At 34.6% G+C, this 25,883-nt stretch overlaps 3 protein-coding genes across 6 annotated transcripts; 1 reads left to right on the top strand and 2 right to left on the bottom strand.

Annotated features, from left to right (window-relative positions):
• Positions 1–717: 717 nt before the first annotated feature.
• On the bottom strand, positions 718–20,203 carry LOC106104415 (AP-1 complex subunit gamma-1). 4 transcript variants are annotated; one of them, XM_013284467.1, is made up of 19 exons: positions 20,055–20,203; positions 17,696–17,757; positions 16,819–16,975; positions 16,352–16,540; positions 14,118–14,356; positions 12,489–12,565; positions 9,119–9,214; positions 8,393–8,719; positions 7,536–7,754; positions 6,804–6,962; positions 6,152–6,239; positions 5,641–5,788; positions 5,236–5,322; positions 4,750–4,888; positions 4,129–4,230; positions 3,714–3,861; positions 3,183–3,328; positions 2,579–2,671; positions 718–2,130 (listed from the first exon to the last, which is right to left on the bottom strand). In XM_013284467.1, exons 1-19 carry the CDS (start codon positions 20,120–20,122, stop codon positions 2,029–2,031), a joined length of 2,646 nt encoding a protein of 881 aa, XP_013139921.1. In that variant the 5' UTR covers positions 20,123–20,203; the 3' UTR covers positions 718–2,028. The 4 variants fall into 4 exon arrangements, with proteins under 4 accessions (XP_013139921.1, XP_013139930.1, XP_013139938.1 ...); XM_013284476.1 differs by having other exon boundaries at positions 2,029–2,130; positions 16,819–16,960; XM_013284484.1 differs by lacking the exon at positions 20,055–20,203 and adding an exon at positions 19,200–19,684 and having other exon boundaries at positions 2,029–2,130.
• Positions 20,204–20,306: 103 nt separating this feature from the next.
• Positions 20,307–22,116, bottom strand: LOC106104437 (ADP-ribosylation factor-related protein 1). The gene is made up of 5 exons (XM_013284499.1): positions 21,928–22,116; positions 21,663–21,833; positions 21,089–21,170; positions 20,660–20,831; positions 20,307–20,551 (listed from the first exon to the last, which is right to left on the bottom strand). Exons 1-5 carry the CDS (start codon positions 22,018–22,020, stop codon positions 20,458–20,460), a joined length of 612 nt encoding a protein of 203 aa, XP_013139953.1. The 5' UTR covers positions 22,021–22,116; the 3' UTR covers positions 20,307–20,457.
• A 226-nt stretch (positions 22,117–22,342) lies between these two features.
• On the top strand, positions 22,343–25,319 carry LOC106104406. The gene has a single exon (XM_013284455.1). The coding sequence runs from the start codon at positions 22,491–22,493 to the stop codon at positions 25,251–25,253; it is 2,763 nt and encodes a 920-aa protein (XP_013139909.1). The 5' UTR covers positions 22,343–22,490; the 3' UTR covers positions 25,254–25,319.
• The last annotated feature ends 564 nt before the right edge of the window (positions 25,320–25,883 follow it).

The following is a 25,883-nucleotide window of genomic DNA, read 5'->3' as shown; positions in this document are numbered from 1 at the left end:
AGAATTTTGTATCTTTTATACTGATTTTATATAAACAGAATTTAATTTATTGTTATTATTTATTGAGATTTATTTAATACTTATGATGGAGAATGACAAAATATTCAGCTACTAAAATATTTTTATGTTTTATCCAGAGATTCTCAACATTTAGTATCTATAGAAGTTTAGTAATTACTAAAAGAACATTCTTTTTTAGCATTTACCTCACATGACACTATTTTCATAGAATTCAGAGGAAATGTTTAATTTTTTACCAAATGACCAAAGGTTGAGAATCACTGAATAATGTGAAAAAATTAGTAATATTGCTAGCAATTTAAAAGGGAACAAATAAATACAACATATCCCTCCGTAAGTTTCAATGGGGACGTAAGACTCCGCACAAGCTTGGGCCCTAACATTTTCAGACTTAATGGTAAAAAGTCTTAGTAAAAATATCTAAAAAGTGGAATGTTAAACATAATCTCCTAGAATTAGTGACTACTAACTACACCGATAGATGTTTTAAACACAAACAAACCGTCGACATTTTTTATTCATCTTGTTGATTTTAACTCAAGTAATTAAAGCTTCATTCACATGGACGTAATGGTTTACAATATAAAGGGCTTAATAAAGATATTGTCAACGAAAATGTTGCCATGTTTTCTAATTGAATTATAATCTCAAAATTTCATATATTCCAATGTTTTTAACACTTTTAAAAGTGTTAAAAATCGAGATTTACTAATAAATTTAAGTACTAATCATTACACTGGTTTATTTTAGATCCAATCATTTAAATAATTTAATAAAGTTTAGGAGATTAAGTGCCTGTCCCACTACTGGCTGATAAAGGCTCAGATAGCTAAAAAATGACATCACTATCAGTTAAGCTAACAAAATCCGATATTTCCATCACAGATCTTACACATTGGAGTGTAATCAGACAATCTACAATTTAATGGGACAGGCAATAATTATTTCAAACTTTTTCGTATAAATTCATCGCAAAAATTCAATAATTGTAAAAATAATTCTTTTTTCAATACTTTATACAGAAAAACTCACAACGTTCATGCGAATGAGGCTCTAATTTGCCTAATTCAAATAAGCTGCCAGATACCAAAATGTAAAACAAACATTAGTATGAAAATTTCTTACAAAAGACATTAGAGGCTTGATTAACTCCATTGTTAATGTATTTAATGTTTACCTCTATCTTGTCAAAAATCTCACTCTATTTGCACATAACTTATACAAATATTGCTAAAATGTTATCATAAAGGATATCTAGCGGTTACTGTTTAGGGGTTTTTCATTCAGATTTCAATTGAAATGAGAAAAAAACTATTTTACCTTTAGAAGGCCGTAATTTAAAAAAAAAGATTTGTATCATTATAAATGTTAAAATGAAATAACTCCATAAACATTACAAGGTCAAATACTGAAACGAAATAAACACTTCGCGTGTTAATCGCCTTACAATCTGACAGACGTCAAAGTTTACATGGAATTTTTATTTTAAGGTGATTTGTTAATTTAATTTCTCATTTCCATTGAAATTTCGACAAACAAGGATATCTGACAATTTCAAAAATAACAAGATTTTTTTCATACTGTCTTTTTTAGATACTAGCTTTCGTCCGCGAATTAATCCGCGTAGAATTAATATTAAAAAAACTGAATATCCTATGTGTTCTTCCAGACTAACCTCTACATCTATACCAACTTTCATTAGGATCCGTTCAGCTGCTTAGGCTACAAATTCTAACAAATGATGGATGTTTGTTAGTGTTTGTAGCCTAAACGGCTGAATGGATTTCGATAAAATTTAACATAGATCTAGATAATAGCCTGGAAGAACACGTAGGCCACTTTATTTTTAATTCTCGCGAAGTCGCAGGGAAAGTAAGTTAATAAGATTTGTAAGTTGTTAATTTCTGACATCTAACTGGATCAGATATCCCTGTCAACCCTTCGTATGTCGTGAACATGGTGTCAACATGGTGTCAACCGCGGTGTCATCCGGTGTCATCTCGCTCGTCAGTTGAACAGCTCCGGTGGGAAATTGTTGACCTCCGCCTGCTCCAGTACTGGAGACCCCTCGATGTTGTACGACACTCGTATTCTTAACCGCAATGGTGTCTGAAAGTAAACATTAATTATATTAATATACTATAATAAACTAGTTGTTATCCGTGACTTTGTCCACGGGATAATAAGAAATAGTATTAAATATGTTAGTGATAATGTTTTGGGAAAAGATTTTTTGAAATCGGTGTAGTTTTTGATTTATTCCAATACATACAAAATTACAAATCTTTCCTCTTTATAATATATCTCTATATAATAGATATACACTTCTATGTCAGCAATCGGAGTATATTTTTGGAAAAACTCCTTTTTTCTTAAAAAAAAGACCTACACCTACGGTATACTATAGTCTATATATCTTGACGCTATTTAACTAAAGGGGTGAATAAAATGAACAAAAATGTTACACAAAAAAAAAAAACAGACAATAGCAACACAGAAGCTACATTACCATGGTAACATATAGTGGTATTAAATTACTTTGCTTAGTAATACTCACCCTGGAGGGGTTGGTGACTTTGAGGACCTGCGTGATCTCCCCCTGCGGCGTCAGCACCGTGCCCGACGGAGACATCATGTCCAGTCGGAATGTCTGACGACACACAAACAGACATATACACACTATTTATACTTAAAATAACTAAAGCACAGGTTTGCTATCGTGTGGGTGGTTTTATGGTAATTTTAGGAGTACTTACAAAAGTGTAAATTACCACTAAATACTAACGTACTAATTGTACCAGTAAAATTGTACAATATATATTAGCTACTAGCTTTAACCCGCGACGCCGTCCGCTTGAAATTAAAACAAAAGTAAGTAGCCTATGTGTTCTTCCAGACTTCTACCTCTATACCAAATTTTGTCGAAATCCCATCAGCAGTTAAAACTACAAACCTCAACAAACATCCATCTAAACTTTCGCACTTATGAGAGAAAAATAAATATCGATCTATTCAAGAGTACTTCGACAATCGAACTCTTAAGATCTCTGAAAGTATTTTATAAATAATTTAAACAGAAATTTTTCACCTAATGCGAAATCGCGTATAGGGTTTGTCCCTTCACATGTCAGTATCCTACAGTTTGTTAGAAGTGAACTGACCCTGGGCACAGCGGCCTGAAAGAGGAAGTCTGTGAGAGCTGCGTGCGCGGAGGAGGTGGCGCGCATCGTCAGCGTGGCGGTGTCCCCGCCGCTCACCAGGAACTCCACACGCAGCCCGTTACGCTCTAACGCCGTTACTGTCGTCTCTGGAATAACATAATTATAACGACGGCTGAAAGGCTATTTGTTTCAACCGGCATTTTAGGCGATATTGACTTATATATATGTCGGAATCGATGCAACACTAGCGCCAGGATTGCAACACTAACGACATTGCGGCAGTAAAGAGTACTACGTAACAACAGCGTTGCCTGTCGGCGTTTGATGGAGTCGTCGTATTAAAAGCACCAATCCAATAATAAAAACGAGGTGACAGCGCAAGCCGAGGCTCCTAAAGGAGCTCTCGAGCTTAGTTACCTATAAACGAGGTTTACACTAAGCGCCATCTGCGCTCGGCCTCCTCAAGCCTGGTAATCCTGTGAATGCCTCTTCAAGGCAAACACTGGCAATATTTAAAAAAGCCTCACTTACCAGGTTGTGATACAGGTTGCGTTGGCGATGAGAACAGCCCGTCTAGGAGCAGGTTGTCTGGCGCGCTGGCGAGCGGCGCAGGCGCGGGCGCGGGCGGGGCCATGCTCGGAGTACTCAGGTCCAACCCGCTCAGTAGGTCCAAGATATCCTGAAATCATTAACAATAAATAATAGAGCATTTTCATAATAAATAAATAACATGTTGTACATTTACACGGATACAATAAACGCGAAAGATTAGATAGATGGATGGACGTTAGTAAGAGTTTGTAACCTGAACGGATCTCCATTAAATTCGGCATAGATGTAGAGCAAAGTATGGAAGAACACAGGCTACTTTTTATCCTATTTATTTATAACTAATTCTAGTTACGGTTCCCGTGGGATTAATTAATATTGATATGCATTAACTAACATTCGTGGTGTTATTGTTGTCGCTGGCGACGGCGGGCGCGGGGAGCTCCGCCTCGCCGTTGGACAACGGCTCAGATCCGATGATGAGGTCGAGTAGTGCGTCCTGAAATGTTACAATAAATCACTGATAAAACTGTTAATAACTCATAATACAATAAAAAAAACTTATATCTATATCTGATTGGTTTCCGCCTTTATAGTTTTTAGTGAAAATAAAATGCATTTCAGTAGAATAGACTTCACTTTTTAAAGTCTAGTTATATTAATGTCTGCACAAATCTGTAAAAACATACTATTTCTCTTGCTGTATTTTAAAAACAGAAAAAGCTACATAATATTATAAAGTAGAACATATTGTATAAATATTTTGAGTGCATGATCACATATAGACACGTGCCCACACACTCACACATGCGTATGTAAGCATGTGCCTGCATGCCATGCGACATGCTATGAGAGAGCACCTGTCCGTGCATGTTTAAGCACATTTCAGCGCGTGTATATGTCCATGTACAAACGAGCACGTGTCCGTGGGAGCACTTAAGCGTCCGTACGTGTGTAAACAGGTGTCTATACATATGCGAGCACGTGTCTGTGCGTGTGTAGACACGTGTGTACATACCGGCTGCGGCCTGTCGGCGCGGTGTTGCGGCGAGTCGGGCGCGGGGTCGTGCTCCGCGTCGCTGTCGTCGCGGTCTCCCGCCGGCGCCTCCATGGCGGGCATGCGCTCCAGCAGCGCGGGGCGTAAGTGCGCGTATTGTCTGTTACATTACATTATATTACTCTAAGTACTAAAATCACATTATTTTTGGTTAAAAAAAAAACAATAAGTAGGTATATATATTAAATGTAAAAAAAAATTACTGAAAAATTGAGTACCCAATTCTTTTGGGAAGTCGGTCAAAAAATATAGCCTATTACTTAATGATAACATAGCTATTTATTGATGAAAGAATGTTTGATATCGGACAGGTAGTTTTTTAGTTATTACAATACATAAAAAATACAAGTCTTTCCTCCTTAAATATTAGAATTGATAATCAAGACAATTTCGCAAGGAAACTGGACATATTTTGTTTAGTTTCAAAAGAAAATAATAATAAAGTACCTGTAAAGTTGTGAAAGTTCAACGCCTCTCTGCTGCAGCTCAATATGTATGTGAGAACCGAACGTGTCGATGATCACACGGATTTTACTGAAACAGATTACAAACATAATTACCTATCTAAGATAATCCACAAACATTGTAAGTAATTAAAAAAAAAAACACATAAATCAGTGAACTAGTGTTTTCAGTAATTTACACACAAAAATCAAACAAAAAGATCTTATATACTATTATCCTAATAGACAAGCATTATGAAATGGAAGGAGGAAATAAGCAGTGAATTGCATAATGCTACTTGATTCGACGTCCATAGACATTTTAAATGCCAGAAGAACGGTTAAGGTACACTCTTCATTTTAAAATTCCTATATTTTGTAATTACGAATATTCTTCATGTATACTAACTCCTGGCTGGGCGTGGTGGAGAACCTGGTGGAGAGCTTGGCGAGCGACAGCAGCAGGTACTCCTTGGTGGTGATGGAGAGCTGCGTCGACCACAGCAGCTTCTGGTAGATGTCGATCACATACTCCTCCGACGGACGAACGAACTCATCTGCACAATTTACATGTAAACTAGCTTTCTCCCGCGACTACGTACTCGTGGAAGCCTATGTATTGTTCAATACTAACATCTATCTCTATACCAAATTTAATCGAAATCCGTTTAGTATGATTTAAAATAATATTGTATTGTTGTTTAAAGCAATACAGTCTAGATATAGGTTACATTTTTTCACCCGTAACTTCTTTGTACGGTAACATCTTAATATTATATTTGACACGCCGAAGCGCTTCTTAGGGTTTGAATTATTTGTTTGCTTGAGATTTCGACAATCAGACACCAGATATGAAAAAGTTACAAGCGATGTGTATGCTTATTCTATACATTTTTTCTTTGTTTAAAACTAAATCATACCGAAGCCATCCTCGTCCACCATTGATATAGCACTACTGGCTTCTGACACTAGCAGGTCTCCGTACTCTCCTATTGTCCATGCCGCTACCTGAAATACACAATAAATTACTAGTAACAAATATTAACAGTCAGTAATACTAAAGGTCATCTATACTCATTTTTATGAGGAAAATCCGCAATAAAGGAGTGTTAAAAAACCATTACCAGCCTAGATTTAGGCTTACCGATTGGTAAGTAACTATGGAAACCTGGCTCAGCTGCTATTGGCTTGTTTTTGTCCCTTTCCTGCATGATTTTTTTTTCAATTCATTCATACCTTAAATTAAATAGCGTGAACTTATACAGCCTGCTGATTGTTGTAAGCGCTCATATTTTTTTTAAGCTCTTAATTCAAAAAGTATTCAAAACGCTGTGATTGTCGATATAAAAAAATGCATACTAAAGAAGTGTGTATTTATGGTTAATTAATAATTTATAGAAATAATAAATTATAGAAAATATTTATAAACTAGGTTTTCCTGTCCATGAGAAATTTTAAAAACAAAAGTAGCCTATGTATTCTTCTGGACTATCCTCTGCAGTTTAGGCTACAGAGTATAACATCCATCCATCTAAACTTTCGCATTTATAATATTAGTATGGTTATATTGACCTGTACGAGGGGCTGTTTGTCTGCCGCGTCCCCGCAGAGCGCGCACCGCTGCAGCGCCGTCCACAGCCGCATGGCGGCGTACGCCTGCCGCTCCGCAGCTGACGCAGATATTATCTGTATCGTGCTCGATACCGTGTCGTCGCGCAGGTAATTCCCAGCCTAAAAAAATTTACTATCCTTAATAAATAAATCAATGAAGTGACACATAAAGAAATGGTAGAAATCTTGTTGGGAATTAGTGCAGAGTAGAAATTGGTTAAACCACCGGCCCCTTTTTTCATCTACCCGAATGTCGGTGTGGGTTTATTTATTTAAAATACTCAATCATGGACGGAGCAGGTGCCTTTTCCAATAAAGAGTCGATAATTGGTAAGTAGTCAATCGAAATACTGTTACCGAAAACCCTAGACAACTCGTTACTCTAAAACGTATTTTGATCTTTTCTACTAGCCCCCCTCCCCTTGACCATGATTTGATCTTATGGGTTTTTATTACATCACAAGACTTTACCCGCAACCACATCGTCGCGGATATGTTCCATATCTGTGCCGAATTAGATCAAAATCCATTGAACCATTCTAAATATACATAGTAACATCCATCCATTTATACATTCTTTTTTACATTAGTAAGACAGTTTAACAGCCATCCAACTAAAGTTTCGCATTTATAATATTAGCAAGTAAGATTGTGATGTTGTAGAAGTAGAAGGTGAGAGTGGTGAAGGTGTACCTTGAGCAGCAGACGGAAGAGCGTGTCGAGGTGCCACTTGGCGGAGGGCGCGTAGCGCTCGGCCGCCAGCACCATGGCGCTGGAGCAGTGCGCGCGGCACTCCGCCTCCGCGCGCTCCAGGAACACCAGCAGCTCCTTCATCATGCCGCGGATGTTCTGGCTGTTCATCAGCGCGAACGACAGCTCCATCGCGCGTCGCCGGATAGACACGTCCGGGTCCTAGCACAATGAAGCATAGTGCTAGACGTTTCTAGACTTACAGACACGACATCGAGATCACGAGATATTGGTATCATTAGATATTTTAATAAGTGCATGCAGATGACCTATTAGCCTTCATTCTTGTTCGTACGTGACAAGAAAAATAATTTCTTATTAACATAATCCATGACTCTCATTACTAATGCAGTCTGTTAGTCACTAGCTTTCGCCCGCGACTCCGTCCGCGTGGATTTAAAAAAAAAACAAAAGTGAGTAGCCTATCTGTTCCTCCAGACTGTCCCCTACATCTATACCAAATTTCATCGAAATCCGTTCAGACGTTTAGGCTACAAACTCTTAAACTCCATCTAAAACTAAACTTTCACATTTATAATATTAGCATGATTTACAGTTATTTGCAATACTAACGAAATCATATCTAGCATTAACATTTTAAGACAGACATTAATCATGAAACAGTGAAATACTGTGAAATGCCTAAACTTTAGAATTAGATATTAAATTAAGGGTTACCGGTTTAATTTCCATAGAATCACATTAAATTATGAATATAAATGAATGCATTACTTCAAAACCCAACTCCAAACGTTACTAGTTACCTGTGATTTATTATTTCAAATATGTTACATACATACCTTCAAACACTCCAATATAGTAGTCCTGTGTCTCTGCACCGCAGAAGTATCAACATGTACCGTCCTTAACAACGTATTCAGCGCTACATATCTTATATTTTTATCATTATTCAATAGAAATCTGCCCAGGATATTAATAGCTAACACACGCAAGCTACTTTCAGACTTAATATCCATGATGGAGAGTACAGTTTCGTATAATATTGTATTGCCGACGTTTTTACTCGTCTCAGTGTTTGTAGCGACTTGGGCTAGTATATCGTTCATTGCTTCGGACGCCTCCGCGTCGTTCTTGCCTAGTATTCTAAGTAGACGGAGGATTTTCACCTGGAAATTGGTAAAATAACACTTAGAATCGTTGGTATCGCTAGTAATGAATGGGGGCAGTCCCCTCTAGATACAAGAAAAGTGTAACATAGATAAAAAAACTACTTCTAAAGACTATTTTTATGGTAGTTGCCCAAAATCTAGATCATAGGCTGAGGACCTCAAGTTAAGACCTTGCTTGCTTAATAGTTTCAGAGTAGGTCTGTAACTTTGAACATGATAAATCTATCTACAATAAATAAAGACATGAATACTATAAAAATAGCTTATGTTACTCAGAAGTTTTCGAATAGAAAAAGGAAATTTTGAACTTGGTTAACTAGATTTTTCACTATCATTACATACAAAAATACAAATATACAAACATTTCCTTCTTTATAATATAAGCATAAAATTTACCTGTAGGAATGGATCAGAGATACCGCTAACATCATGTTCAGGTGAATATCCCGCCAGTATTAAATTCTTCAATATTCTCACCAGATTTGGAACAATCTAGAATACAAAGTAAACAATATACATCCATATAAAATAATACAAACAATTGCCCAAATACATAAGCCATAATATACTTGAACACATTTACTCTCAAGGCAGATGCATTGAAATAATACTTTCTTTAAGATAAAAAAGTTACAGCATTTCACAAACATTGATACATAAGGCTTTATATGGGCAATAAAAACTTAAAAACAGACCATATCCATTGAAATTTAGTCAATTCCCGTGCTTGAAAAACATTCGTGGCTTTATACCCAAAAATAAACTTATATATTTAAAATTAATTCTACATGTACACCAAAAATCGGTTAAAAACATTAAAAAAACTGAACATAATCTATAAAATTATAACTAAATAAAAATCCTGAAGGAAAGAAATTATAAGCACATAAACTAAATACATATATTACCACCATACATGTACTGAAAGCCCAAAATACCAAATCCAATTATATTCAAAAGCCTTACAAATGCTGATATACTGAAATACAAGTGTCAAAATTATTCTAAATAATAATGTAATCTATTGAATATTAATAATTATTTTTCTATCCAATTAAATGTAGACTACTTAAATACATATTTTCAAAACCTACATATAATCTACTATATCACGAATTAAACAATTTGACATATGTTAACTAAATAATTAAATATTTATTTATGTCTTAAAAACAGGACTACATTAATATGGATTACTCGATAATATTTTTAATATATTTCGCATTAAAATTAACTACAAGCTATTTCTATGATAAATTATTTACATTAATGTGCAAAAATATCCTACATAGAGATAATGAACTTTACGCCTATGTTAATACAGTCTAAAATAAGCTATATTTGTAAGGCTTTTGAGGACCAACACAATATATCCAGAGTATATAACAATCATGCGATTGAATATTCATATGTTGACATTTCATGTAAAAAGAATTTTTAACCACCATTTTAGACCAATCCCGTTAATTTTATTGTAAAAGATACATAATCTTACTAATATTATAAATGTGAAATTTTAAATGGATGGATGGATGGATGTTTGTTAGAGTTTGTAGCCTAAACTGTTGAATGGATTTCGATGAAATTTTGCATAGATGTAGAGGATAGTGTGGAAGAACACAAAGGCTATTCAATTTTGTTTTTTCAATTCCACAGAGAAGGAGAGGCGAGCCAAAGCTATTGTTTTCATATTCATAAAATTTAGGAATCATAGAAGATTCTAGATTTTATAGAAAATGTAACCTACAAAAAGATAGCCACAATAAAACAATGAAAAAACCTATATCGTATTTTTAAGGGGAAAATATCAGTTTATTACCACTTAAATCTATTATTCGGAATAGAAATATATTACTATTCCGTAACATTATCGGTAATAACATGAGTCAATCTGGTTTTATTTTTGCGGACACTTGGGCCATTGACCTGAGTGGTTTGGGTGTCGGATTTTCGATCGGATTCTAGATTAAACGAGGCCATGTTACCTTTTCAAGATAAGCACGCAAGGTGGTCACGCGATTATAACATCTTTTGTAAAGGAATAAAATTCAAAATTACATGCAATGTCATCATATGAACGTATAAGTGCAAGGACCAGCGACTGTGATTACCTCGCGCTGTCCGCTCTCCTACGGGACAACACAAATATATTAGTATTTTATAACCTCCAAAAATACTTAACTAAGTTATAATAATATGGACATTCCTTTCATCAACAAACATTAAAAATGTAAGAAATAAATTACAATTCAAAACAAATCTATTTAAATTGCACAAAACAGATCTTAAAGTTAACAATTAATTTGAATAAGTATTATTAGATACTAGCTGTTCCCTTGCGACTTCATCCGCATGAGATTGTGAGAATTTTATTTTATTTTTTACATTTGTCAAATTATCAACTACAAATGTCAAAATGACATGACATGATGACAACCTTGCTTCCTTGATGTTGGCAGCAACTGATGGTCTATTTCCCACATTAGGGTTTTTATCCAAAATATTTACCCCTAAGTTTAATGGCGTTAAAATATCTAGCCTAAAGCTTGACGTTAGTGTAGGGCTTTTTATTAAAAAAAGAATTATTCAAAAATATGCTGTAATTGCTGACATCTTAGGTAACAAAGAAGTGTGTGTTTACACTTTATTATAATAGTATAGATAGTATAGATTAATTCTAGTGTATTTAAAAAAAAAAACAACAAAATTTCCTTATACAAGTGACAGGTAAGTCATGTTTTGTAACAATCATTTATAACCGATGTACAGTTTGCGATAAGCGATAGTTAAACACTCATTGTATAAACACGATAACGTTCGCCTCGACGTATTCAGTTAGAGGCGACGTTTCTGTCATATACCAAGTAATATCCTTTAATATTATATTCCAAAGTAATCACTTCATAGACATTTTTATATGATTGTTATAGTAAACTAGCTTTCGCCCGTGACTTCATCCGCGTAGAATTAAAAAAAGTAGCCTATGTGCTCTTCCAGACTATACTCTACATCTCTACCATCGAAATTCGTCAAGTCGTTTAGGCTACAAACACTAACATCTATCTAAACTTTCGCATTTATAATATTAGTAGTAAATTTATGTACTGCCTTACTCTATATGGCTGTTTGCTTTAGGTCAATGGGTCACATAGATTAGCCTGGACTAGCAACAGCATTGCAGATATTTACATAATCAAATATTACATTTTTTATTAAAATTAATAAAATCAGCTAGTTTTTATCGAGATTATAAATACAAAATATCAAAGATATATAGGTTTTCTAATCTTATAGCCAGAATAATTTAATGTATTTTTTTAAAAACCATCTTACAAACTGGTTCTTTTATTATTGGGGTCAAAGAACTTAAGTCAGTCCATAACAAAGAAGTTTACAATCAATAGCAAATTAATTAATAGTTTGCCTTGATAGACAATACTAGTTACACCGCTATAAAAAGCAACCAGTCCGTCAACTGACAACTATTTGATTTGGCACATCAACACGAGAATATTCTTCTACCTGACGTGCCAACTTAACAGAGTCAGGTTAATACGTATCTAGACTAGAAAATCTGTAATCGTTTCTAGGACAGAATCGATTGCTTTTTGCAATCGATTTTCTATTAACATTCGTGTATCGATATGAGTCATTCCGATCGATTGATAAGGTAACATGTTTTGTTTAAAGCGAGTTTTACTTACACTAGGCTTTTATATTATAACATATGTAACTTATGGTTAAAATACGAATAATTATTACCAACCTTTTTAAAGTGATTGAGTGTGTCAGGACTGTTCTCGCACATTTCGGTGATGAGCGTCACGCCGGTGATAAGAACACCTGGTGAACAAAATTATGACATCATCAATAAAATATTGCAACATATATTTACCTTTTACCAATATACGAATATATCATACTAATATTATAAATTCAAAAGTTTAGATGGATGGAAGTGTGTAAGAGTCTGTAGCCTAAACGGCTGAACGGATTTCGATGAAATTAGGAATAGATGTAGAGGATAGTCTGTAAGAACACATAGGCTAATTATCTACTTATGCTTTTTTTTTAATTCCACGCGGACGGAGTCGCGGGCGAAAGCTAGTTTAAATATTTGACTTATACATTATGTATTTGTTTGTATAGTATTTCTGAAAGTGGCATATTTTGTTTTATTGTAAAGTTTATTTTAAATGTTTAATATAAATCTTATAGGTTTAAAATTGAATCTAGGTTTAAAATAGGTCGTAAAATAGAATCGGGGTTAGTTATGCCAACTTTATCAAAATTTTGACCACACAAGTAACATTGTTGAGAGAATTATCTCGTGTCCTATAATCTTATCAACGCAGACATATTCGTATCCTACATGTTTGGCAAATCCCAAAGATACTACAAACGCGATTATAAATAACGTTTTCTAGACTTCAAACACATAAGTAGTCGTAGTCCTTTTAATTTGACTTATAAAAAACTAGCTTTTGCCCACGAACCCGTCCGCGTGGAATTAAAATAAAACAAAAGCAGGTAGCCTGTGTTCTTCCAGACTATGCAATTTACGTCAAATTTCATCAAGATTCGTACAGCCGTATAGGCTCCAAACTCTAACATCCATCCATCCATATAAACTTTCGCATATTAGTATGATAGTATGATTACATCAAAAGTAAGAGAATCTGACATTAACAAATAAAGATAAGGGTTCTATGTGATATTGGGCATAACAATAAAAACGAAATAAAATAGGTTAGAGCGTTGTCACTTTATACGTGCTGTAATTCAAAGGGGACATCGAGTCATCCATTCACAAGGTAAACAGACCGCGACGCTCTTCACACATCAATTGTGGCCATTTTATAAAATTACACTATGTATGCAATTTTCAACTTTAAACACATGTAGTTAAGAATGATATTTGATTGAAATATGACATTGATTCTGATTTATATGATAGGTCAGATAATGTTTGATTAATTCTTTATTATCCTTTAACAATCTCGAGTTCCTGTGATTTCAAATCTTTAACTATATCCTTTTTACGATGGACGCATATAAAACCCTTCGATTTTTATTGTTATACTAGGTTTCGCCAGCGTCTCCGTCCGTGGAATTAAAAAAAGTGGCCTTAGTGTTCCTTCAGACTATCCTCGACATTTATGCCAAATTGTAACAAGATCCGTTCAGGCGTTTGGCTACAAACTCTAACATACATCCATCCATCCATCCAAACATTTTCATTTATATAATTAAGAATTAAGATGGCTTTTCTAGAAAAAGTTTGAGGTTTCCTGAGTCAGTTTTCAGGGTCAAAGTTTGAAAGAAGACACATTCATGTATGAAATTAGATTAAATTAATTAAATTAAAATTTAATTAAATTAAAATGCCACTTACCATGATTTTTTTCCGTCAAAAGACTTCTAGTTGCTGGTAGGAACATCTCCATTAGGTCTGGTACTCTTCTTATGATTCTGAAGGCACATAAAGCTGCTTTCTTCTTGATGTAGGCGTTGGGCGACTTGATCAGTCTCTCCACTTCGGAGGCGAGGTCCCGCGCCATCTCCGGCGAGGCGATAGCGCCCAGCGTGCATAACGCTAGACCCACTACGAACTGGGTATTGCTGTTTAAGTCGCTGTACAAAAGAAATTTGAAATATTGAATCTCCCTGATAATAAAGCACACACACACTACTTTCGTAGGATGTCAACAATCACAGCATATTTAAGAATAACTCTTTCTTTAATAAAAAGTCCTACACTTACGACACGCTTTAGGCTCTATATTTTCACGGTATTAAACTGAGGGGGTAAATAAATTAGAAAAAAGCTTCATGTGGGAAAGGGACTATAAACTACAAGCCAACATTCACGAAGCAAGGTTATTATGGTAACTGTAATTTTGACATTTTTAATTGAGAATTTGACAAATGTAAACAATACAATAAAGTATTTATAATTTCATGCGGATGAAGCCGCACGGAAACAGCTAGTGTTACACTATGTGAGGTTTGCACTATGAATTGTGTCAACTTGCAGGCTTGTTTATAATTCTATTGTAGAAACATTTAATATTCTCCTAACAATGGCATTGTAACCTTTAGTAATGAAACTATATTATTGAAGACATACGAAAGATTTTATGTTCATAGAAAATTTTGTTGTAGAATATACTATTCATAGCTTTTAGAGTATTTAAGGTGATTTTTAGAATTACAAATCTTACTAATATCATAAATGCGAAAGTTTAGATGGATGGATGGATGTTTGTTAGTGTTTGTAGCCTAAACGACTTGACGGATTTAGATGAAATTTGTAAGAGATATAGAGAATAGTCTGGAAGAAAACATAGGCTACTCAGTTTTGTTTTTTATAATTCCACGCGGACGGAGTTGCGGGCGAAAGTTACTACGTAATATTGCGCGAAACGATTGTCAAAACTATATGGTTTTTTTTCTGTATAACAATTAATAATTTTCTTGGACGTATTTTTTAAATCGAACCCTAGTTATATTTAAATCGGTTATGAACTATCGATTACTGTAATTGACAATTATTAGTGTCGTGGTATATGAGTGTCATTGATCTTTGACTCTATGTAATTATATGCTCGAGTCATTGATTTGAAAAAAATATGTTATTTCTGTTCTTTTTAAAATGGATAGAAAATTATTTCAGTTTAAAACAGAATGTTTAACAAGTGATAACAAGAGAGGCGTGTCAGTAACACGTATTTGGTTATTGTTATTGAAAAAACAAACTTGAGTATCAGTGAGCGTATGTAAATTTACATGCCATATCTGGTACTTGGTAATGCGAAAAAGAACATTATTCCATTAGTGTACGTCCTAAACGTTACGTAATTGCAACACACGATAAAATAAAGTAACGAGGATAGCAAGTAGTAAATACGCAATTATTTCTATTTAAAAAAAAAACAAAGGAGAGGAAACAAGGAAATGAATCAAAAAATCCACAGAGAAATTGAACATTCTGGATTCACTTCACAATACCTTGCCTTGTTTTAGTAAATTTTAGATATTTTTCGGAAGAAGAACTTAGAATTTAAAGTCATTGAATAAATAAACGATTGTAATAAAAAAAACTACTACTATATAAAGTAATAAGCGTAGATTAACCTGAATGGTGGCATTTGTAAGGATTCGTATGACAGAAGCAAAGCGTTGACAAAATAGTTTTAATACGTGATAGAATCAACCGATATTACTTCATTCTAAAAACCATTTGTGAGCTCATATTAATGGGCTAATTCTTTCAATGAAGAAAAACAGAACCTACAATTATTACGCGGCAAACAGACCCATAAATTGTTCAATTTGTAGGATACCAAGACTTTAGTTCTCTTTATCACTTTAATTCGACTGCACTTCACTGTTAATTATAATTGTATATGATATAATCATTTCAAAATATTGGTATGAATAATAACCCGACATTTTTACTGTGAAGGAAAACGTGACGCAGCCTGCTCATATCAGGGTAGAAATTCAAAGATATGTGTGAAGTCAACTAAGATGCACTTGGCCAGTGTGGTTGACTATGGCCTAGTCACAACCTGTTAGTAGACTCTGAGCCCCTCAGACACATAATGATAATCGTTTTGTACTCACTTCTTTAAGCAGTTCGTGATCAGTAGATGCACATCTTGCCGTTCATCCAGTAGCAGCATAGCGCCAAGGTATCCTACGCGTTTGTCGGTGAAGCGCGGGCTGGCGATCAGCTTGAGGCACTCCAGTTGGCCAAAGTGCGCCGGATACCCCAGCATATGGATGTATAGGAGCTTCGCTATATTCCGACATCTATATACAAACAATAATCAGCTATTTATCTAAACAATCAGAAGATATTCCTGGGAAGTAGACCTAGGCTAGATTGTGCGATTGATTTTATTGAGTTAAATAGAGTAGCCATTTTAGCAGTGGATTTTTTAAAAGCAATGAATGGAAAACCCCACATTGAAATTGTATTACAACAATTTTCCTTCTATGATCCAATCATTAGTACTATAAAATTTGCAAAATCTGCTTAAAAAATTTAACATCAGACATATACAAAAGTTATAAATATAATTCCCTACCTCCAAACACTGTCTTCCTCTCTAAATGTAGATCTAATATATGCACACTCCTTGTTAACAACACTTCGTTCCTCAGCCGCTGTTCTTGCAGCACGGATCTGTCGTATGAGGTCCCGCAGCCGCGTTGGCGTGGGCATCCGCACTGAAACCGGTGCGACTGTTTACACGACACACACACAGAAAGCAATCATCAGTGCATTTGTTATAAAATGTTAATATAAGCGTGAAGTAAGTTAGCCAGTAAGCGCTATACCGAGTAAAGTACATTCTTTTAGATACTATGTAATAATGTGATAGATAAAAGTAAATAGGCTAATACTATGTGTGTAATTTGATAAAATCATCACTTAACATTGATTAGGATTGCAATGAAACTTTTTGTGAAAAAGTGCAGAATAATTACTTCGTTCAGCGAAAGTTACGGCTTGTAGATTGGGATAAAATGATTATTTTTTTTCTATGACCTAAACCATTGACAAAAGCAGTTACCACTACTAAGGCATTAGTAAATAAGATGTTACTAAAGATTGCTTGAAAGAAGTTATTGTTATTAGATCCAAATAACCAGAAAACTTTGCTATAAGTTGAGAAATTTGTTATATCAACAGAAAGCAGTATTTTCACCATAACTAGCTACTTTTAGCTGCTAATGAAAATTCTAAACTACTCGTCAATAAATAAACCTAGAATATAATATACCCAAATCACCAACCCCAAAGCAGTTTGATTAAAAAAATAAAAGTTACTTGACCAAATTCAACTTATTTTCAAATTTCGGGAACCATGTACTTAAAAATCTTATTTACCTGGCTACTAGTCACATAATATTTAGTTATAACATGTATATAATGTTTAGCACAATTAAAATAGTGCTCACCTCTTTCAATAGCCTCATTTACCACTTGTTTTATGGTAGCAATGTTAAATGCCGGGTTAAACCTGCAACAAATTATAATCCTTTAAGTACATAATACAGTAGAACCTCTATAACTCAAACCTTGGTAACTTAAAAACCTCTATAACTACAAAAAATAATATGCCCCCTTCCTATCAGAGCCCAAAACCTCTATAACATAGACTCAAGGCTCAACTTAAAATATTTTGTGTTTCCCTTGGACTTTAATTATATTGTGACAATGTACATTTTATTTTGTAATGGAGAATGAGTTTGTTATATATAAAACATGTGTGCTATCTATTTTAAATCGCCATGAAGATCAGCACATATGCTGAGTGGTTATCACCAATAAATAAATATTGTGGTTCTGCTGTATAACAAAAATTAAACATAAAACCTAGAAACAGTTTGCAATTCTATAGATGTATTTTGCACAATAAATGGTTTACAGAATTATGAAATAATTTTATAAATGTTTTAACAGCAAAAGCCCCTTAATGACGTCTTAATCATTTTACATTATATCTCAGTGAGTAAGATATATAACAAACAATTTTTTTTCATCCTCCAACCAAGTTATAAATGTTATACATTCACATCATCTTCAACATCCACTTGCCTTTATCCCTTACGGAGGATCGGCACAGTATGTGCTGCTCTTCCATCTCTATCAGCCGTCATATCTGAATCCACTCCCTTCTTAAGCATATGCTCTTTCACACAATCCATCCATACTTTCTTCGGTCTTCCTCTACTTTTGTAGCCATCCACATTCAATCTTAACACTATACATTCACAACTATCAGTATGGAATTCAAACAATCATTCTTACAATGTTTCTCGTAAAATAAATAAAATATACAATTGAAGAAAACATTGTTAAAAGTACATTAACTGCCTTGTTTTACTTCTAAGATAATTTATTTCTCACTAAACTTATTATTTGTACAAATTTAAGTTATTGACAAAATAAATTTACTCAAAGATTGCCACAAGGTATTTATACAATATTTTGTTATATTGCATTGTTTATATTCATCAAATAATATGCATTTCTACAAGAATAAATAATAATTTGCATATGTAGTGAAGACATATTTTTATGGCTTGTGGACTAGTAATAAAATCAGAAGTAGCCTAATATAAATATTGTAAAGAAACAACTTAAATATATGAAGTTATATAAGGTACTTCGGTAGTGATATACCATATGTTAATAAGAACATTCATCAATTTATTTGACCAGTGTTTACAATCCCTATAAAACAAATCGTTCCCCCAATGGATGGATGTTTACTACAAACTTTTATGCAGAATGCTCCTTTACTTTTAAATGATAAATAGAATAGAACTGTAGGTCACATCTATAAGGAGCTTAATCACTTAGAACTTGGACTTGTTTATCAATTTTATGATGTCATTATAATCTGTTAGGAAGTCCCACAGCAATTTGATGTATTTTATACAAGTTAAGAATAATTACCCGGATTCCGAGCCGTTCATTTTGGTATGAAATTAGAAGTAATAGACACACGATCCACAACCAAAACTCTGTAGAATGGTTTTTGACACTAAATGACACTGGGAGATGTTCCGAGGGATCAACCAACTCGATGTATCCAAACACTTGATTCCAATAGAGTTGTAACAAATATACACTTAAAACATAACATAAAAGGAAACTTTCACTAGTGTGCTGTTAGGCTTTCAGGAATTTCATCTCGTAACAGACCACAAAAATTGAAGAGAAATCGCATGCCACCACCGATATACTACTGTCATATTTTCACTTCAATCTCAACTAGGTCGAAACATCTGTGGATTGTTGTGTGTTTGATCGTGTATCACAGAAAATGTACCGGTAAATCTTTTATCACAGATTTTACAAAGAATTAATACGGCAACCGCCAGCTGACATTTCCTGCGTTGCAAGAAATTCAACATGGCCGACCGACATGACATGACTCGCATCCAACTCGCTCCCACATTCATACGTGACGTTGAATTTTTTTTATGTTGCGTTTTAATTATGTAAAATAAATGTACATAATTAATTAATATTAAAATAAAAAAATGGAAGATGTACATTTTTTAAGATTTAAATATTAAAATATTATGTACGTTTTCAAAAAAGTGCTTGTTATGACTAGTGGTAATACTTGACAACAGTATTTTGCACATATTTGAAAAGGCTACTACGTGGAAACATTTAGATAAATTATTTTATTTTTTATTTACTTTTTGTATTTCCGTACATCACAGTAAATCGTCACTAGACATTTAAATCACTTTCCATTATAAACTACGTCGCGTATTTAATATTTTTTGTTTCGCTCACCTTCTATTTTGTTCTGGCGGCAAAACACTCCAATCGACTTCATACATTGGATAAGCCATATTTGCCATTAAACACGCAAAATTAAATATCACTCAACATTTCAGTACGACACAGTAGTTCACGATACACATACAATGCAAACTGTACTGTTATCAGAGGTGTTTTATCAGGTGCAGGTACTCCACAAATATCGAGTAATTACGTATCTCTTATCAAAAATACAATTTATCACTGGAAAAGGACAGCAATATAGACACGGTTCTATTAATGTTTTATTTTCAAATGTCAATACAGTATGTACAAAACAATGGATCGCGTCACATTATCTTAATAGGAAAACTCATTATTATTCCGTGTATACGTAAGTGTGAACGCAATATTAAATTAAGGCGTCGTTATCGTTCTATAACTTGTCGTCATGGTTGCGCGGGGGCCTGTCCACACTGTTTCTTTTTATGCAATCAACCAGCCATCTAATGCCTTCATCTACACCATCCCTATAAAAAAAGTTACACTAAATACTTGGAATGCAATTAATAAAATACAAATTACTTCTTATTACTATTTAAATTTTATTGCATAATTAACCTAAATTAATTGTTTACCCAGTTAATGCAGATGTCGCCATTAGCATAATATCCCTAGCGCCAATTAGGTGTGCATTCTGATTAAAAATAGGTTTGACAGTATGTACACCCATACAATCAGGTATATCTTGTTTATTTGCTAGCACCAACAGTGGAACTCCAGATAAATGCTCAGAAGCAATCATTTTGTCTGAAAAATCAACCAAATAAGAAAGATCTCAAAAAAACACATATGGGTTGTTTTAGGTTTATGTGAAGGTCTAGTCTGTTTTAACAAAAGTATTAAAACCTTTTTTGTGTATCAACCAAATCATAAAAGATAAGCAATAGTGACTAATTTATTTATAGTACTTGACAATTATAATTAGAGTTGAAAAGAAAAAAATTAAAACACTTCCATAAAACTCTGGGGATTTTTTTTACATTAATATAAATAACTAAACTCACCAAATGTTTCTTTTGATTCTGAAATTCTTTCTCTATCAGAAGAATCAACTATATAAATAACTGCATGACATTCTGCATAATACTGAAATAATATAAATATGTTGCAGTTATAGCCTAACTAAGAACAAAAAAAATCCTGACTTGAGGATGCTTCAATCTGCTTCTTTAAATAGCTAATTATGTATTTTACATTCTTATTTTTAAGTGGGTAGAAAAATTTTTTTTTTAATGAAATATTTTTAAACTCTAATTCTTTAAAGTTAATCCAAAAAGTACCAGTTACATGTTAAAATGCTGGATTTGCTTAGTAAAGGCTTCTGGCTCAATTTGATTGTCTTAGAAGGGTGTATTTGAACTTGAATAATTGGGAAACCTCTTTAAACCTCTTTAAACAAGTCATTGTGTAATCCTTACAAACAGCTATTTAAGTGAGAATCTCGGATTAAGGAGAGAGCTCTATTAACTAGAGAAATAATCCAGTCCCTTGGTTGTCTCGCTTATCCAGCTTGGACTGTAGTTTGGTATTAAAAGTTTAAGATACATCATGCTATTGTTTGTTATATAAAGTAAGTACCTTATCCCATAGAGATTGTAGTTCTTGCTGTCCACCGAGATCCCAAAAACTGAGCCTAACGGCATCCACGTCTATTTTACCTATATTTAAACCTACTGTAGTTGTGATTCTATTTGGATTCATAGCTTTATATTTTTTAGTATATTTCGTTTTAGCTGCCTCCAAATATGTCTGAAAAATATTTGGGAATATTATTTTGATTAGTTAAAAAGTTGCAAATATGTTGTAAAAGTTTGTAAGAGGTGTAAAAAATTAATCACATTACCGTTTTACCAGCATTATCGAGCCCTAAAATCAACACACAGTATTCGTCTTTTTGTACCATATACTTGTAAAATCCATGTAAAAGTGTATACATTTTATAACATTTTATTTTAGTATCTCTAACTTTACAACAACAAATAAATGGCAAAATATGGAGACGTCATACGTCAATGTCAGATCAGATGTTTGTCAATTGTTCCAGAGACAAGACAGAGTAAGGAGATTGAATTGCGAGTATAGATAACGTAAAAAAAATTAAACAAGAACATTATCACGCCTTAAATCGACTGTAAAACAGCGGGGTAGACAGAGTTTCTGGATTTCTATTCGACGCAGACAAGGCACGCTAGACGTTGAACGGACTCGAGCAAAATTGTTAATTTTTTCGAAAATTACAAAAATTTCCTGTGACGCGGTCACTATGACAATTTGAAAATTAGACTTTCATCGCATTTCATCAATTAAATCGAACATTAATATAATATTAAATACGTTTAACACAATCGTATTTTATTTTGTAACTGAATTTCAACACAGTAGAAGTAAAATGTAAACTACACAAATATGTCAGGAAAAGGCGCAAAGAAAAATAAGTCGCGGGATACTTTCAAGTCCAAGTCAACCGATTTTGAAGATTATGACCTAGATTTACGTTTAGTGACCTTTAGTTTGTATTTAAAAGGGGAACACCCGGGTGCTGGTGATTGTACGTTCCTTATATATTTCGATGATGAATTTTTACTGGGAGAAAAATGGGAAAACGGACATACGATTGATTCGATTGTTTTACCATTAAATATAGAAGAAAATGCAACTGATCAAGAAATAATTGTTGATCGGCCACTTATATTTTTGCTTCGAGGAAGTTCAGGAAAACCGTCAAAAGACCAGGACCCCTTTCTTAATACTGATAATAAAGCAGGAGGAAACGTAGACTTATATCCAATAGTATTAGGAGAGAAAGAGATAAACGTAAAAGTGCCGCTTTTGATTATTAATTCAGGTATTCCATCGGGTTGTACAGTTGACGTACATGTGAGTTATAACGGCTCTATAAACAATGATAAAATACCTTTAACACTAACGATGGTTGCAGCACATTGCCTACCACCATTGAGAGACGGCACAGCCTTTATCAGCGGCATAGGTCTCGATGCTGTCCATGATCCAATAGCCTTAAAATTTGGTATGTCATTGAGCGCGTCTTCAGCTACTAAAATTGTATGGGGAAACGCCAGCAACGCAGGCCACGCCGCCGATACAGAGATAAATGTGCCAAGCGAAGACATGTTTGTTCCTAACGATTTAAGTATTGGTAAATCCGATAATTCAGTGCATTGGAATGCTATGAGGCGCGTTCTGGTGGATTCTACATTACTACAGGAGAGATTAAACAATGTTTTCTATGTTGAGATAGCTGGAGTTCCGAAAAGTGGCAAAATTGAAGTACGAGGTCGATACGTTGCGTTGGTGGATGCTGGTGTTTTACTCCAGCCAGGACAATTCGGAGTAACTGTGTGTGCAAAGCTTATATTTTATAATGCTGATATTTTACCTGAATCTGTACATACAATTTTAGATCTACCGCCAACCAGTGCCCGTGGCCCCGCACATGAAAATGAACGTGTTACTGACGAGCACGGTCGTGATGCTTACATAGTTATTCGAATGGATTTAATTGAACCACTTGTTCCGAAAGCGAAAATTACATCTCTTTTCGATTTAATCGGTTTTCCTCCTCCTACTGGACTTAAAGTAGCCGAAGATTCGTTGAAAATAGTATCTCCGCCAGAAGAGCCGCCTTTAGACAAACGGCGCATTTCTAAAGAAGGTGGCGCATTATCTGTGCATAAGGAGCTAAGTAATATGGCTTACAAATGCACGCTTCAAATGAATAAGAGTATTAAAAGAACAGCAGCTAATCGTCTTTTATTACGTGTGAGGACGATGCTGAAGCAATTTACACCGATGGAATGTTCCGAGTTGGATTATCAAGATATGATAACTAGTCAACATTCAGCAGCTCGCAGAGCCGTAACATCTTCGTTTGCTCCACAGCCCCCCAAGCTTCGCCCTTCGCCTGGACTAGTAGCCGCTAGATGTCGGGCCATAGGAGATTCTAGAATATCAAATGAGCATATCGAAAGGAACCTCAAAATTAGCCCTACTCATCCTAGAGTCCTTTTATCAAAAGTTTTACGCTGTCTCGAACAGAGGAACGAATCTGACGCATATAATTATTTAACAGTAGCTTTAAATGTTCATTCTAAGAACAGATATTTACTATGGACATACGGAGGTATACAATTTGATAAAGGTCCTGAAGCAATTGAAGTAGCAACGGCCGCTTTTCGAATTGCCGTTAAAGGCGACAAATCGGACGGTACCACCAGCGCCATTGGTTGGGCCGCACTGCACGCGTTGCATCACTATCATGGGAACGAGTGTCCAGCTTTTGTTGCAGTTAAAAAAATGAGAAAATCCTTTGCGCTACCTGTAGAGTGGAAGCGATGCCTAAAAAGATGGATAGATTCAAGTGGAGAAGAGGAGGCATGTTGGATTCCTAGTATTATAGATTCTCGGAATCCTTTCTTGATCGCTGCAGCTTTCTTTTTATGTTTAAGATGCTTTAAACTTACTGAAAGAATTCTCCAATGTGTTGACGATGGCTGCTTTGAACACGGTGCAAAAGATATCGCAAAAGAGAAACCGGGTCCTGGAACATATTATGTGAGAGCAGCGTCTCTGCTTTTGCGGCTTCATATGGATTTAGCCCTGGAAGTCGTTGAGAAAGGGATACGCCGGTTCGGGCCTTGTGCTATACTTTCTCAAATACGAGCAACTTGTTTGGGTTTCGCTAGAGGTTGGGATGGTAAATGTGAAAAAGCTTTGTTAGAAGCCGATAACGACGGGTCTGAACCTTGTGCTGGATTACTTCTCCGAGCAGCGATAGGCGGATGGAAAACTGATATAACGGCATCCTTGCAGAGAGCTGCTAGAGCACATAAAATTGCTCCATCGGCGTATTCAGCGCTAATTTTAGGAAGAATTTACGGAAAACTAAGGGAAGAAAAGTTAGCTGAGCGTTGGGCTGCAGCTGCTGTGAAGGTTGAACCTCTTTTGTCCGACGGTTGGGCGTTTCTGGGATTACTGGCCATGTATAAACGAGACGTTGATAAAGCAAGGGCTTTGTTTCGTACCGCAAAAGAAGCAGGACCTATAAGTGCAGATATCCTTGCTGAGATAGAAAAGGTGAAGAAAGTAGTAAAGGTTGAATTATTGCCGGAGATAATGACTAAAGATTTGTGTCTTTGTGATTATTATTAAAAATCCTAAATAAATCCTAAATCCTTTTCATCTTATGTTGGTTAAAATGTATTACTTTATCATAGCATGAGGTGTTTTAGATTTGTTTTAAATGAAATTTAAATAAAATTATATATAATGTATTCGTTTAATTGATTACTCATAGTATATTTCAATAGAAATCACACACTAAAAATTCTTAACTGAAGCGAATATATTGCGCAATGAAGCTTGACCTTTAGCACAAGATTCTCCAGTAGGCAGCATTAATAAACACACTATTAATTACACTCGACGGGTTAAAAACCGAACAAGGAAGAAGTCATTGTTCGTCGTGAGAGATGCCAGAGTGCTAATTAATATGGTTAGATAGCTTTCTGGATGTATGTCTATTTATGTAAACTTGTACCGTTAAATTCTTGTAGTGCCAGAAAGCTGGTATTTGAATGTTCGTGTTCATAAAACCTTTGATATTAAACTTTATATGATATATTAGCTCATTTGCTAATTTATATTTGCACATTTTTACAAACAGGAAATGAACCTAAGCCTATCGTGTTTCTTTATGCACCTAATTCTATAAAATTTGGGCTGTGTCATTCCATGAATAAGTGTCGCGGTTAAGGGTCAAGTAGCATTGACCTCTGATAT

This window comes from Papilio polytes, unplaced genomic scaffold, assembly GCF_000836215.1.
Source record: "Papilio polytes unplaced genomic scaffold, Ppol_1.0 DF824270.1, whole genome shotgun sequence".
NCBI classification, from domain to species: Eukaryota; Metazoa; Arthropoda; class Insecta; order Lepidoptera; family Papilionidae; genus Papilio; species Papilio polytes.
The sequence above is the reverse complement of the archived record's forward strand: the minus strand, read 5'-3'. Positions and strand labels throughout refer to the sequence as shown.